At 38.0% G+C, this 15558-nt stretch overlaps 1 protein-coding gene across 1 annotated transcript; it reads right to left on the bottom strand.

Moving 5' to 3' along the window:
• Nucleotides 1-4827: 4827 nt before the first annotated feature.
• Nucleotides 4828-13740, bottom strand: LOC139715745 (MORN repeat-containing protein 4-like). Its single transcript, XM_071627294.1, has 4 exons — nucleotides 13674-13740; nucleotides 11686-11800; nucleotides 6379-6488; nucleotides 4828-5087 (listed from the first exon to the last, which is right to left on the bottom strand). Exons 1-4 carry the CDS (start codon nucleotides 13738-13740, stop codon nucleotides 4933-4935), a joined length of 447 nt encoding a protein of 148 aa, XP_071483395.1. The 3' UTR covers nucleotides 4828-4932.
• Between the last annotated feature and the right edge of the window lie 1818 nt (nucleotides 13741-15558).

Below are 15558 nucleotides of genomic sequence, written 5' to 3' on the forward strand. Positions count from 1 at the left end.
AAAGTCTTGTAATCTTCTCTTCTAGCGATGGCAGCATCAAAACTTTAACTCTGAATGTGCCAGGCCCAAAACCCCTAACGTGCCAGAGGTTTTTACCTAATGCCAGAACGTTTCGAAACCGGACTGATAGTGAAATTCAAAACCGCAATATCTCTGAAACTATGGACTGTTTTGAATTGAGTTCTACACAACATATATATCAAGAAATATTTGTTCTTTCGTGTCATGTAGTCAGTTTGCCATAATATCTATCTGAACCTGAAATATTGCAGAAATAATTGATACATCAAAAAAATTATTAGAAATTTTTGTGTAGTATGGAAAAAAAGAGTCAGTCGTGTTTTTTCTTCAATAGAACGCTCCCTTGACTCTGTGAGAAAGTTTTAGAGCAACATCTCCTCTTTCAAATGATTAAAAAATTGCCTTCTAGAATTGTATGATTCCAAAGATACTAGCAGTTTATTTTGTCTTAGCAATTTCTCTTTCTGCCTCAGTAATTCATTCCCAAATCTGAGTCCTTTATTCCCAGATCCTGTATTTGAAACTAAAGTAATTGTCCCAGGCCCTGGAAGAGTGTCTTTTGTCCACTTGAGAAGGAAGAACCTACTAAACCTCCTTTTGTCTAAGCGGACCGCAGGCAGGGGTACTCTATTGAAATCGGCAGGCCTTTGTCCGCGTGCAATTCCTATGCTATCGTGGGGACGATTAGTGAAGTTCACCAAAACAAAAGAATGAAAGACTTGACTGATGAACGAAAGTTGACTCTCTTTGAGGGACAAAATCAAAGCAGCTTCCCACAGGACAGCATCCAAGCGGAACAATACAAGTGGAACCGCATAGACGATACACCCAGATTCAATAGCATACACATGCGTGGTTTACCAATAAGACTTTTGATCCTTACACATCTCGCAGAGGGTGCGCTGGCTGCGGATTTTCCCCGACGCGAAAAAAATACATCAAGCTGAAAAATCATGTATGTACTCAATATTTTCCAATGTAAGCATGCTCATACTTTAAGTGGAAATGATGGCTATGCTAATCAGCTACCAGTACATATCATTGGCAGTTTCTTGGTGTAACACATTACGGTACCACAAGAACTTAAATGATCAATGCTTTTCTTGCTCTTCTTAGTCGCCGATCGGCGACCATGGGCACGTCAGGACTAAGGTCGCCGTTCGGCGACCATGGCACGTTAAGAGTTAAAATTCATAAATACATTGTATGTGCTTATTACTCTGTGTGTATGTGTGTGTGTGTGGGCATGTGTGTGTGTTTGTGTGTCTGTCTGTCTGTCCCTGTTTGTCTGTGGGTGTGCAAAAGATGGAAAATGATTTGGAGCAGCTGAGCATAATTATTATGAAATGCCAGAACTACCAGTGTGACTCAAGGGAAATTGAAAACTCAAACACACTCATAAACATTAATCTCCACGCATTCCTTATTCACAGCCCTCAGAATTCTTGTATTTTTCAGCTTGCACAAGGTCGGTCAAATGTCAAGACCTGAACGTGTGTGACAGAACTCCTATGCAGAGTAACATCTTTTTACAAAACAGAGATCAGTAAAGAACAATTCGTAAAATAAACCCGACAGAGATTCTAGTCTTAATTACAATTTGCACGTTTTATTGAAAAAGTATGTGAAAGTGCAATACTAGTGTAGTATCACAAACTACATAATAACTAATACACATATAATATACTTTGAGTAATTACTGCAGATGCATTTGTGGTACATGAAACCATGAAAGACTTAAATAAAAATTTGCGACAGAGTTACGTTTATATTGCTACCTTCTAAAAAGCAATATGTGTACACTGTAGTGAGAGGAGATAACTGCTGAGCTGAATTTATGTGTCACAGTATCATAATATCAAACCCTTTAACAGGTATTTCTTGAGACCAGCTCAAGGATAATGATTCTACACTGTATATTCAGATCTTTTTTCTTTTTTTTAATACAAATACAATGTACAACGATTACAAAAGAAATAACACTCTTTAAATAGTGTTGTTTTTTCTTCAATGAGACATAAAAAAGCAAACTAAAAGGAAACAATGGATTAAATGTAAGTAGAATTGGGAATGTTCTTAGAATGCATGGACACTTATGATATCAGCATTTTCTCCAGGGATGCTAATCTTTATCTCAACATGCAAAGTCTAGTAAGTATGTCTCTGGGCCCCAGAAGGTCCACTAAGTACAATGTATTTTTGTGATTTGCAAGCTGGCCAAAGATAACTCGGAGGAGAGGGTAACGGAAACTACTGGCCCATGTTGCATTATAGACTAGCTACAATGATGATTCACTACGTTTACAAATACCATGGTCACGTTTACAAAATCCGAGAGCTTACTGGCTGTTACAAGTTTTTATGCAAGAAAATGCTAGCTTGGCTTTCAACTACATATTCTCATAGTCGGACATCCGAGTGGTTGGGGGGCTAGAGTGAAAACAATACCACAATCGGCATATTTTCAAGATGGAATTATCCACTTTTCTTCTGTGATTGGCTTTGAAATTCCATGAAACTATTAGATATGGTACATCTTAACATTTATGATAGCCAAATGAAATATTGATTAATTAGACCAGAAAAAAAAACCAATAGAGAAAGGATTCTGAAAGCAAACGACTCGTCTGTATTCACAACATAGATAAATGATTTCTACACTGCATGCTTGCATGCATGATGCACTATATTCACACTCCAGCTCCACACATGTACTGAAACGGGTGAGCTGCTTGTTTTCACTCCAGCTACATGTATACCGGAAGTGATGTATGACCAACCATAAGAACAAGACTTGCAAGGGTTCTGGTATGAAACCACATACCATGCCATGGTTATAATTCAGCAGGATTGCCTTCAGATTTGAAATTTGTGAGACTAGTATACAAATGACGCACGGGTCTGAGTGTGCCAGTCAGAGTTGTGTACATAAGTTAACTATGGAATGCTTAACCCATGAGATGTAGCCGAGGTGGTTTAGGCTAAATTTACTGTTATTGCATGCACACTATTCCAACTGACGCACGAAAAGACATGGGCGTCATCTGTGTTATAGAAGGGAGAGAATATTTCTTGCCATGAATCCTTTTTTTTTTTTGATCATGTAATCTGGTGGTAATTTACTGGACGCATTTTCTTTTGGCTTTCCATAGACAAAAACCATACATCCAGTAATTATGGAACGCATGGCAAAAGTACTGGATGCACGGTTTTCTAGCTTGCTTAGTGCGCAAAGCTTTGTTATAAGTGTGCAAACTCTTGCTACAAATTCATAATACATGTACATGCATCATGTTCACAGTGGATGTCCTCCGTGTGGCAGCGTGCGGCCAGCAAAAATCAACACACAGCTCTCGACCAATGAGATGAGATCGAAGGATTTTCACTACCCATTCTATAATATATATGTAAATGTACCACTTCTGTCTTAGTCTAGCTCACTGGCATACATTGTCCATCAAGGCTTCCATTGTGGAGATACTTGTGAGCAAGGCTTGCAGTTGCACCTTGAGTTCTTCCTTGGATTATTATGCAGTAAGGCAACCTTAAAGTTCTGATTATCATTGACTGTTAGACATGTTATATGTCAGTTCTCATCAACATTTCGATTACCGCTACCCTAATTTACAAGAATAATGTTGTGCAACCGCTTAAGCATAACATACTCAAGTAAATTCTAAATACTTAATTACTTGATATATAATTTGTCAAGGTGTATATATTTATGAAATCTTCATTATGTTATTTTCATGAGATGAACAAATACCCTTTTCAGTAACTCGTGCATTATTTGCCAGCTCCTGGCCCGAGCTAATTTGGCCCGCGCCAAGCAGTAAAAATTGCGTTCAGTAACTATAGCAGAGCCGCGCTACTTTTACGATGACCCATTCATCACGAACTCCCCTACGTAAGGCATCACTACCATGGTAACTGAACGCGTGCTCTGGCAGAGGGCACGGCCAGGTAATTGTGACCTTTGATGTGCAAGGAATTTTGGCCCGAGCTGCTATCGTTCATAAACTCTTCGATCAGCATCAGGCCCGAGCCTGACATACTCCTGGTGCTAGCTTGAGCAGCGCCAGAATAGCCCGCTCCTGGTGCGGGCCACTTTGGCCCGACCCATTCATAAACTCAAATTTTACAACTTAGCTCGGGCTTGGTCCGAGCAAGAGGAGCTACTGAAAGGGGTATAACTCTAAGACCACATCAATACACACATTTTATAGGTAGAGCGTTCCAAATGTAAGTTGTATATTGAGATATTAAGTTACATATAATTCACTGTGTTACAAAACACGAGGCAGCAACTCAACTACGAGACATTGTACAACAGTTTTGCATGCTAATAAAGAACAAAACAATATGAATTTGGTTTACTTGATCCAGTCAAGATCCAAACCATTGAACACAAAAATGCAGATATAGATTATTTCTAACTGTTGCAAAATTGTATGTAAAAATATAACACTTTACTGCCTGCACAATCTATCCATATGTGCTAACAATAGATCCATTGAATTATAACAACTCTTAATGTGCCAATCACCAATGAGCATGAATCACCTAATGGGTTCACACAAAAAACAAAGCAAACAAACAAAACGGAGCTTTACACTAAATCAGCTACAAGGCCTGCAACTGAAACTTTGAATGTTAATGCATGCAAGCACTTTATGAGTACAATGTAAGACTGCTCAATGGTTTACCACTTCGTAAATATCCTGACTAGAATATCACAAGGTACCTCAACACCTGGCCATGAAATCCTTGTGGTTCTTGACCCTAAAACTCTTTTTAGCTCAGTGATTCCTCCTGGATAAGTCAGTATCCACATGTGTGTTTACAAATGAATACCATGTCAGCGCATTAAAAAAAAATGCTTGCTCTGAATTATAAACAGGTCTCAAAGAATTATACTCTGACTTGAATATTTTTGGCGGTCTGTGCAGCCTGCCTTGCCTTTACCACCACTTCCTTAGCACGCTGTCTCTCTACTAGCCGTGATCCATCAAAGAGACCCTCATTTCTGGGTAGACCGTGGGTACCATCAGCAAATGTGAGAAGACCTGTAGGACCAAGGGAGTGACATACACTGAAGTAAGAAGGTAGGATGAGTTTGAATTGTTTAACAACAATAACAACAAGGAAAAGTAGAAATTACGCGGTGCGTAACATATGTCCCCGCCGGAAGTAGCATTTTGTAACAAAATGTGCAATATAGGTCAAAAATCAAGGTCAAAGGTCAAAGAAGTCAAAGGTCAAAATTCTGTGTAGAAGTTTTGAAGCCCTCACCTAGTGCCATCACATAAAGCAAACGGAATCGAAATTGGGTTAGAAATGGCGGAGTAGCATTCTGTAGCCAATGTACAATATAGGTCAAAAATCAAGGTCAAAGGTCAAAGAAGACAAAGGTCAAAATTCTGTGTAGAAGTTTTGAAGCCCTCACCTAGTGCCATCATATAAAGCAAACGGAATCGAAATCGGGTTAAAAATGGCGAAGGAGTAGCATTCTGTAGCAAAATGCACAATATAGGTCAAAAATCAAGGTCAAAGGTCAAAGAAGTCAAAGGTCAAAATTCTGTGTAGAAGTTTTGAAGCCCTCAACTAGTGCCATCACATAAAGCAAACGGAATCGAAATCGGGTTAGAAATGGCGAAGGAGTAGCATTTTGTAGCAAAATGTACAATATAGGTCAAAAATCAAGGTCAAAGGTCAAAGAAGTCAAAGGTCAAAATTCTGTGTAGAAGTTTTGAAGCCCTCACCTAGTGCCATCACATAAAGCAAACGGAATCGAAATCGGGTTAGAAATGGCGAAGGAGTAGCATTTTGTAGCAAAATGTACAATATAGGTCAAAAAATCAAGGTCAAAGGTCAAAGAAGTCAAAGGTCAAAATTCTGTGTAGAAGTTTTGAAGCCCTCACCTAGTGCCATCACATAAAGCAAATGGAATCGAAATCGGGTTAGAAATGGCGAAGGAGTAGCATTTTGTAGCAAAATGTACAATATAGGTCAAAGGTCAAGGTCAAAGGTCACGACTGAAATTCTGTGTAGAAGTTTCAAAGCTCCCATGTAGTGCTATCATATAAAGCAAACAGAATCAAAATTGGCTCATAAATGACAGAGAAGTAGCAAATTGAAGATTTTGATCACACACGGACGCACACACGGACACACGGACGGACGGACGGACGGACGGACACACGGACGGACACACGGACACACACACGTACGGAGCCCGTTTCATAGTCCCCTGCTCGAACTCGTTCGGCGGGGACAATAACAAAGTTTAACAGTAACAGCAATAGAAATAAAAATAACAATAACACTGGTTTGAACATTTGGGCTCACATATCTTACCCAGTCCATTCACTTTGCCTTGCTTGAATTCACCCTCAAACAGCATTCCATCTGGTCGTGTGAAGACGCCAAGACCCTCAAATTTGCCCTGCTGAAATTGACCTTCATATCTGAAGAAGAAAAATGGAAGAAGAGATAATGATGTAGGAAGAACATCCAATGCTGCAACCCTGAAGCTATATAGAGACATTAAATGTGTGAAAGGCAAGCACTCACATCACACTACATTGTAATAGAATCTTGACTTACACCACACCCAACCATGAAAATAAAGAAATGTCAATGCCCTCTGAAACTGTCTTACCTTTTTACTTTGAGCAAAAGTTGTAAAAGTAAAAAGTGTCTAACTTTAAAGGTCAAGTTCGCAGCTACGCTGAAGCACTGCAATTATGCAAATAATGCAGTGAATTGGTACTGTATACGCCATATATTTAGCGAGTTTAAATTTTTGCGAATCAGGACTTCCCAACAAGTTCTAGAGTGGTTGAATTTGCGTTCAGGGAGTACAGTACTGAATGGAGAAATGTGTGCGTGCACAGCACATTCACATCGGGATCAGAGTCAATATTTTTGCGTGTCTTTAAATTTGTGAATAGCACCTGATTCGCGAAATTCACGAAAATACAAACCTCGCGAAATATTCAGCATATACAGTATTTGACTGAGAAGTATGTCAGAATGTGCACAAATCAAGGTCTTCTTTCCCCCACTCTTTCCCTTTTAAACAAAATTTCTCCAAACCTGCCATGTACATGTAGACTAGGTGGTATGTTGTTAATAACAATCACTTAATGCTAAGATGTGCAAGGATAATGCATATATGCAATATACTTCTCATGTTTGTATCCTTCACATAATCTAGGTCCATGTAGTCCAGCGGATATAGAGCACATATAGGGTGAATCATGCACATTATGGTAAAAGCACCATACTTGGTACACATGTACATGATGCCAATACAAGTCATTTCTGATATGGAAGCCACTCTGATTCTGCCTGTGGCGGCCGTAGCGGCCATTTTTCAAAATGGCCGCCATGTGATATGGCAATGCTGTGTATTTTGGAAACTACAAGTCCGATTGTCGTGATTCTTGTACCAAAGTATAGGTTTTGAGGGTCAAGAATTCCAATAAAATAATTTTTGAGAGGATAAAACCATGGCAACCTACTTATTAGCGGCCATTTTGGAAAAAAAAAGCATGGCTGCCGCTTTACATTCTATTCATATATCTTTAAAACCAATGAATGCATCTTTATGATTCTGGTACAAAAATATGTTTTTGAGGTTCAATTATTTAAATGGATACATCTTTTCGTGTATACAACCATCACATCCTATACGTTTTGGCTGCCATTTCAAAACATGACCACCGCAATATATACTATACTGTACTTCTTTGAAACTAATTGGGGTCAATGATTTTAAACAAGCATTTGCTGATGAACAGAACTAACACATCTCGTTTTCAGGTCCATTTTGATAAATATGATTGCCGCACTACATAGAGTATGCACACACACACACACATACGCACACACACATTATATACAGTGTGGCCTAGAATTAATTGAAACGCGAGTTTTCGCAAATAATTTGCACATTTGCATTACTTTATGCAAAAAATCAATGACATAAAGTTATAGAGAATTTATCTAGAAGAAGAATGACACCAAAATCATCCGATTTGGTTGAGTATTTTTTATTCTACAGATGTTTTTGCAAAGACGGGTCGAGCGTAAATTTCTTAGCTCAATTCAACAAATTTCAGCATCGAACAAAAGCCACTGCCTTGGGAGACTAACAAAGAATTGAGGCCGCACATCACAATGTTGAATGCTTGAATAGGATTATTGTCGAAAATTCACCTTCAATTGTTGGGTAGTCTCCGTTGCTGAGCTTTGATAAAATAAAGTAGGAAATTAATGAACAACAAAAACATGTCTAGAAAGAAAAGTACTCAACCAAATTGGACAATTTCGTTTTGGTTTTGAAAAAATATTCGTTTCGGTTTTCTGAGGGGCCACTATATATATATATATATATATATATATACACCCTCACTTGCCATATGTATTGTCCCATTGACAACAATCGTTCACATATTATTGGTAAATGAACCTCCTTTGTTGTTGCGGCGTTTAGTTCCTTATTGTTCATTGATTGTTGTTGATTGACCATACCTCTATCACATTCACTATTCAAGTATAGGTATTGAACATCACATAAGTACAATTGTTGCATACCTGGAATACTATAAAGATAATTATGTTGAATATCAGTTAGATAGAGTAAATGGTGAGAATGGAATAGAAGACTCCCCCCCCCCCCCCCCCCCCCCCCCCCCGATTTTGGAACATAGACAGGAGAGTACAATAAGTGTACTGTCATAGTTTTCAGCCACAAAAACATTATTGCAGTCTTATAAGACCTATTGATTTCTACAGTTCTCAGTTCTTGTTCATTATTTCATAGTATGACCTTGTCAAAACTGTTACACAAAATTATAAGGAATCATAATAAAGGAATCGAATGAGCTCTGACAATCCAAAACAATTATTGTTCCTGATCATCCATTGATGAGCGGTGATGAACGATAATGCATAATTATGTAGATGCAGGTGCGCTTTAGAGAACGTCTTCAGTATTTCTACTGGTGCCGGTAAGTAGAAAGATCGATATACTGAATATTTTATTCTGCAGTTTTATCTTCCAATAATTATGAACCCCAAAATTTGTATTTCTTTGAGGTTTTCCTTAAATTCATAAATTAGCATAATTTTTCTTGTAGTTTATATTTTGGATGGGCGCTGTTACGTTATAGAATTGCGTTGAAATGCCCACTGTCCATTTACCTGTAGAAGTTGCTTTTGAATTATAAAACCTTAATCCTTATTCCATATGAGAATGGCAAATGCATCAAATAATTTGTATAATTTCTTTGGGGTTAGGGTAGGGTGAAATTCAGTTCAAGAGGCTAAAATCATTGATAAAGATTAATGCATAAGTCAACTATAACAAGTAATGTATTCAGAGTAGAACTACACACAGAAACAGATAATTTGATTTTTCCTTGTTCTTGTTCTTTACAAATAATTGTACATCAAAAGGTAAAATTCACAACCACAAATCCATTTAACGAAAATGTTTGTCACATTTCTAGAAAAATGTACACATAAGTTTTTTGATTTACCTCTGTGAAGCACATTTACATAAAATGTTATCTTTTTAAGTAATTGGTAATTGGGTTTATTTGTAGGATAACATGGCTTCAAAAACAAAGCTCATTTCAACCGAGAAACCAGCTCCCAGGAAAGAAACAGATTGGACCAAGTACATCATATTCATATGTCAAGATGATGACACAAAAAACCTATCATGTCCAGCTTTGCCTAAAAGAAATGATGTTGGCATAGGATACAAAACTTTGGCAGAAGATCGGATTTGTTTTCATGAGGCCGATTCTTTACCCACTACGCTGCAAATTACAATTAGATGTAGACCTATAAAGATGTATCGTATAATACCTATTATATTTACTTCATCGTTTGATGTATAAGATTCAGTGTAGTTGTAAGTATCAGAACAACCTGGTCAATCATGGATTTTACAAACATACATAATTGTAGTGTGTTTACATTTGATGTATGAAAGTGACCCAATAAGTTGTAGAAGTTTTCTCACACTTAATGTCATATTTCCAAAGAAAACAGCTGTACTATATATTGGTTGGAAACTATGATTTTCATTCCATGGTCCAGGGACCAGAGAAAGCGAGAGTCTATATTTCTAGAAACTGTATAATCTTGAGAAATATGTACTTCAGACATGAAATTGTGAAGATCATGTTTTTCACATACTGTACCCACATAAATCCTATATAGGAAGTTGAGCATATTTTCCAAAATGCTTCCAAAGTTAACTATGCCCAGACGTTCCACATTAGAATACTAAAAATGAGTGAACAAGTAGTTGTTGAACTTTAAAACAAACGTTTACACCAAAATCAATCCACAATGGGCATCCCGCTTTCATAACACTCGTACGCTATATGACTGGAGGGAGGCCATATTTATCAAATGGCCGCCAAAACAAAGGATGTGATGAACCTATTCACTTTGCTAAAACACCATTAAATTGAAAACCTTCGCCCCAAAACTATACTTTTATACTTGAATCGTGATTATATTTCTTTTGGGTTCGAAGATATACAATATTCATTTTCTGTTTTATGGCAGCCATATTCATTAAAATGGCTGTCAAAACGTAGGATGAAGCGATTCATATTCACTTACAGTTGAATTTATGGGAATCCTTGACCCCAAAAACATATAACTTGGTACCAGAGTCATGACCCTTTGTCCCTACGTTTTAAGGATATGTTTTTATCTAACATGGTGGCCATATCTTTTTAAAATGGCCGCCAATAAGTGGGTTGCCATGATTTTATTCTCTCAAAAATGATTTTATTGGAATCCTTGACCCTCAAAACCTATACTTTGGTACAAGAATCACGACAATCGGACTTATAGTTTCCAAAATACACAGCATTGCTATATCACATGGCGGCCATTTTGAAAAATGGCCGCCACGGCCGCCAAAGGGAGAATCAGGGTGGCTTCCATATCAGAAATGACTTATATTGGCATCATGTACATGTGTACCAAGTATGGTGCTTTTACCATAAAGTGCATGATTTTTTCTATATCCGCTGGACTAATGGTACTAATGCCTTTTCTGCATCCAACAGCTGTGCAACACAAGAAAACCAATAGGGTGTGTTGAATGAATTACAGGCACTTACAGTAGATTTTCAAACAAAAGTAGGGGCATTCATTTTTTTGAGTGCATAGGGACATTATCACTATGTGTTATGCGCTATATAAGCACTGTCAATTATTATTATTATTATTATTATAACATGCAATATAAATGAGACAAATAAATATGACATTAATACACCTTTTACATACATCAGCAGTCAATTTCGCGACACCACAATACAGGGTGTACTGTAGAAGTGAATAGCATTTTCATGAGATTATTATTATTATTTCTTTTTTGTAAATGCCCCTCCCACCCCCCCCCCCCACACACACACACAAAGAGACAAACAGACACATACAAACACATGTTATTGATTAAAAACTCTTCTTTTTTTTTACATTAGATCTTATTGCATATTTTCATTTTATCTTAAATATTGCTTACAAAAAGAAGCCAAATCAGTGACTCTGAAAGAACAGAAGTATGAAAGAAGTACACTGTAGATTTTAAAAAGAGCAGTAGCCAAAGCTACATAGCTGTACCTGGATCCATCAGGAAAGAGTATTGTACCATGGCCGGAGCAGAGACCACTGTCAAATTGACCAGAGTACTTTGTTCCATCTGAGAGATACAGCTCTCCTACACCATGCCGTTTCCCTGGTAGGTAAATAGCACGAGGGATGAGAGATATGAACTGAAAAGAATGTACATGTCAAATAATTAACAGCTTGATGTAATGGCTACAATCTGCCTACAATGCTTTTTGTTTTGTTTTCCTTCACAAATAATATTTTCTATATCCCTTCACTATTAATCATTCTAAATCCCTTCACTATTAATCATTCTAACTGAATGTTACTGGTACTTGGTATGACAAGCAAACGGCCTTAGTAGTGACAAAGGTATGCAATCCCTACCATTTCAGAACTATAAGAACATGAAAAACAAAAAGGAGTAAGAATCAACATTTTAAACATCCCTTCATCATTACCGAATGCATTTGGAAGAGAAGATGAAAATGCTTTCTAATGGCTGATGGATAACACATGTTGCACAAAGACTGACACACAATTTACAGTATGAGAAATGACTAATAACAGATGAAAAGTGAATGCAAGCTAATCAAAGCTCTCCAAATAATGGCGGTATAAACTGACTGTATTATGATAATATGCTATTAAAATAGTATGTCACTTCACCATTCATCAGTCTCTGAATACTAAGTAGATACTAGGGACTTTTGGTCAGGACATTGAAAGGTCAAGTGCATCAACTTTAAGTAATCAATAATGTACTCCTATCTATCCTACTGTATGAAACATGTCCACAGGAAGTCAATCTAAATTCCTCACTTAAGTATGTTATGAATTCATAATTATGATGTTATTCAGGTTTAGGTATTTTAGATAACACTGTACGTTCTGTATGATATGGTCATCATAAAAATGGAAATATATTGAAGAGATAGTAGTGAGTATATCAAAGGTAAAGTAATATGTACGTTTTTTGAGCATTTACAAGCAAGTGACTATGGCATTAACTTCATGGTGGCCAGATTGCAAGCTTTCCATAGGCTAGTGGCAAAATAATTCCACAGATCTTGTGCTATTTTTGAATTGCTCCACTTCCATAAGTGTTAGGTTCAATGCACACTCATGATTGTCATATGAGTCAGTGTAGCCCGACCAGACACTGTAAGTACGCTGTGCGAATACCTACAGCGACTGGGCTGTGTATAGTTAGAGTCAGTGGAGACGCACATTATGACACACTCTTGGTGCTTTATCAAGCGTGCAATCACACAGCAGTCTACATACATTTCGTGAAGGTGTCATATCTTCAGGCCTTGTAAAAATGTAGGTTGTACAACATTGAGAGAGCTACACGTAGCCCTTTACATACCCTTAGGCCTTAGCAAAACTATCGGCACAAATGCAGTTTCATATCCAAGTGGATGTCTTACAGTATGTTCATCTAAACCAATGTGTATCAAACTTCCATAGAATTAGATCTTTATCTATGTATCAAAACCTTCATATAAATTTGAATTACACTGCATAGCAGAACATGTTTTGTTCAGCTTTGATATTCAGCGGCGGCGCTTAGTAGTAAACAAATGGTCGCAGTTGACATAGTGCTGTGTTAAAACATAATGAGTGCTTACTTTCTGTACTTTGAGCTGACTAGGCCATGTGTTTCAATACTGCTATGGTCCACAGGGCCGCCACCTAAAATTGAAGTTGCATCGACACTTCCCATAATCTGATGTCGCTCAAATTCATTGGAAAGATCCCACGCACGTTGGAAAATATTTTGTGCAATTTTGATGCAGTATGTTGTATCTAAAATAAATCAGTCCATATGCTTGGATTTGAATCTGCATTAAATAGTGCCAAACACTGTGTCTTCATTTGAATGTGGTATAAATGGAATTATTAACTACGACCAGCCCGAATGTGAAGCCACAGTAGATCTATAGCAGTGTGAAGGAGCGCCCCGGGGTTAAAATAAAATATGAATGAACACTCACCTTCCAGCCATTCTCCTTTGTATTCTTCACCATCAGGGTACTTGTAAACACCATGGGCAGTCATCATGACCAATTAGATTTGTCACTCTAGAAACATGATAAAATCATACAAACAAATACAGCGATTAAATACAGTACAGATGCAATTCTAGTTCTACTCCTCTACTCATCTATCAAAGTGGTGTAGACTAGATCCTAGTGTGGGATTGGGGTTTGGGGGCAGTCAGTCAGCCTTGACTTCCCCCTCCTCTCTACTGACTGTACTTTACGACCATAACCAGACCCGGGACTGTGACTTTAATCCATAGGGCTGTATTTAATAATAATATACAGCTCTCTGTTTTGGATGAATCTGACTGCGAGGTCACATGATTGACACAGTCAACCCTACCAGGTGACTACAGACCCTCATGACCTTTACTTGACGCTTGATGGACGCTGGACTAAGAATCGCTACGGACGTGTGCCCATGAAACTCCTGGAAAATCCGTGGGCATCAGGATCAGGCACATCAGGCCGCTGGCGCGGCGTAGTTGGTAAGCATGTTCCCGTGTCGTGAATTAAGGGAATGACTCAAACTTTAGACTTAGTGGTGACTGTCTAGTCAATTACTAGACAGAAAGATCCGTCTGTCCGGAGGACTCCTTTATATTTTGCCATTACGCTGTCCTTTGTAGTCAGACACCCGTGAAGCCAGACGCAGTCTCCGCGGAACATTCCCCGACGGACAGATACAGACCGATTTTTCGGTCAAGTCAATTAATTACCAACAACATTGTCATTACTGTGTCAATTCCTGTACGTTCTTCTTTTAAAGTTTAGGGGGTCATAGATTCCACACTCACCTGTAACTTTGCTATGATATGTCCAAAAGCAGATTCCACACTCACCTGTAACTTTGTTATGATATGTCCAAAAGCAGAAGAGACAGATCATCCCAAGTCACACAATTCAACTGACGTGACGTTGGCTGTGAAGAGGGTGCACGTTAATGCACGATAGTGATTTGTAGGGTTGTGTATATTCGGGTCACCCCACCCAATTTATGCAGTCCCGGATCTTTGCAGTCGCTTGAGTCATTGAATTATTTCTAATGTCACGTTAGTCTCTTACTCTGTTTTGACGATAAACTCTTACACTGTAAAGCCGTAAACCCTCTGTATTATATTACTCACCTTATGAATTTCGACAACACAAATCGAAGACAAATACTGACTTGCCTTATTCTGAGCGCAGAGTATACCACCACTGCACCAGTCTAGTCGAAGAGGTTGTAATCAAAGATCTATGATCCTGCCTTTTGGCCCGTTTGCTGCGCTGTGCGCACACACAGTCTAGCTCTAGTTGTGTACGTACAACGTATTTACCCATAGAGATATATCCGTATACAGCTCTATTAGTCTAGCAGCCAGAAAGGGTCCCCGTGCACCCCCCCTAAAACAAAATTCTACGATATGTTCGAAGATTGTCAGAACCTGTATTTTCCGAATCCGGTTGTCGCCAGCGGAAAAAAAGGTTGCGCGCGCGTCTTATTTGCGTATTTCTAAAATGGCCGCCGCCCGTTGCTAGGAGACGGATTATTTTGGAATAACTTTAGTTAGGAATAACAAATTACCATAAAAATGGTATCATTTTGAAGAGAATTAGATTTCTTACAAGCTGATACCCCATTTGATGGGATAAATAGTTGTTGTCATGAAATATTAAGGAAGGAATTATGTTTTTTAGCATTTTTCTAAAAAGATACGGAATTTGGTTATAATGTTCTTTTCCATACATCTAATATGCATTTACAAATAACATTTGAAATTTCCTACAATTATCCCCCAATCATAGCTATTATCATGTGAAAACGGCTTTCCAATACATCAATTCCTTTAAAAGT

Source organism: Diadema antillarum, unplaced genomic scaffold (assembly GCF_040938485.1).
Source record: "Diadema antillarum isolate AM-2024a unplaced genomic scaffold, OU_Dant_1.0 scf00000054, whole genome shotgun sequence".
NCBI lineage: Eukaryota > Metazoa > Echinodermata > Echinoidea > Diadematoida > Diadematidae > Diadema > Diadema antillarum.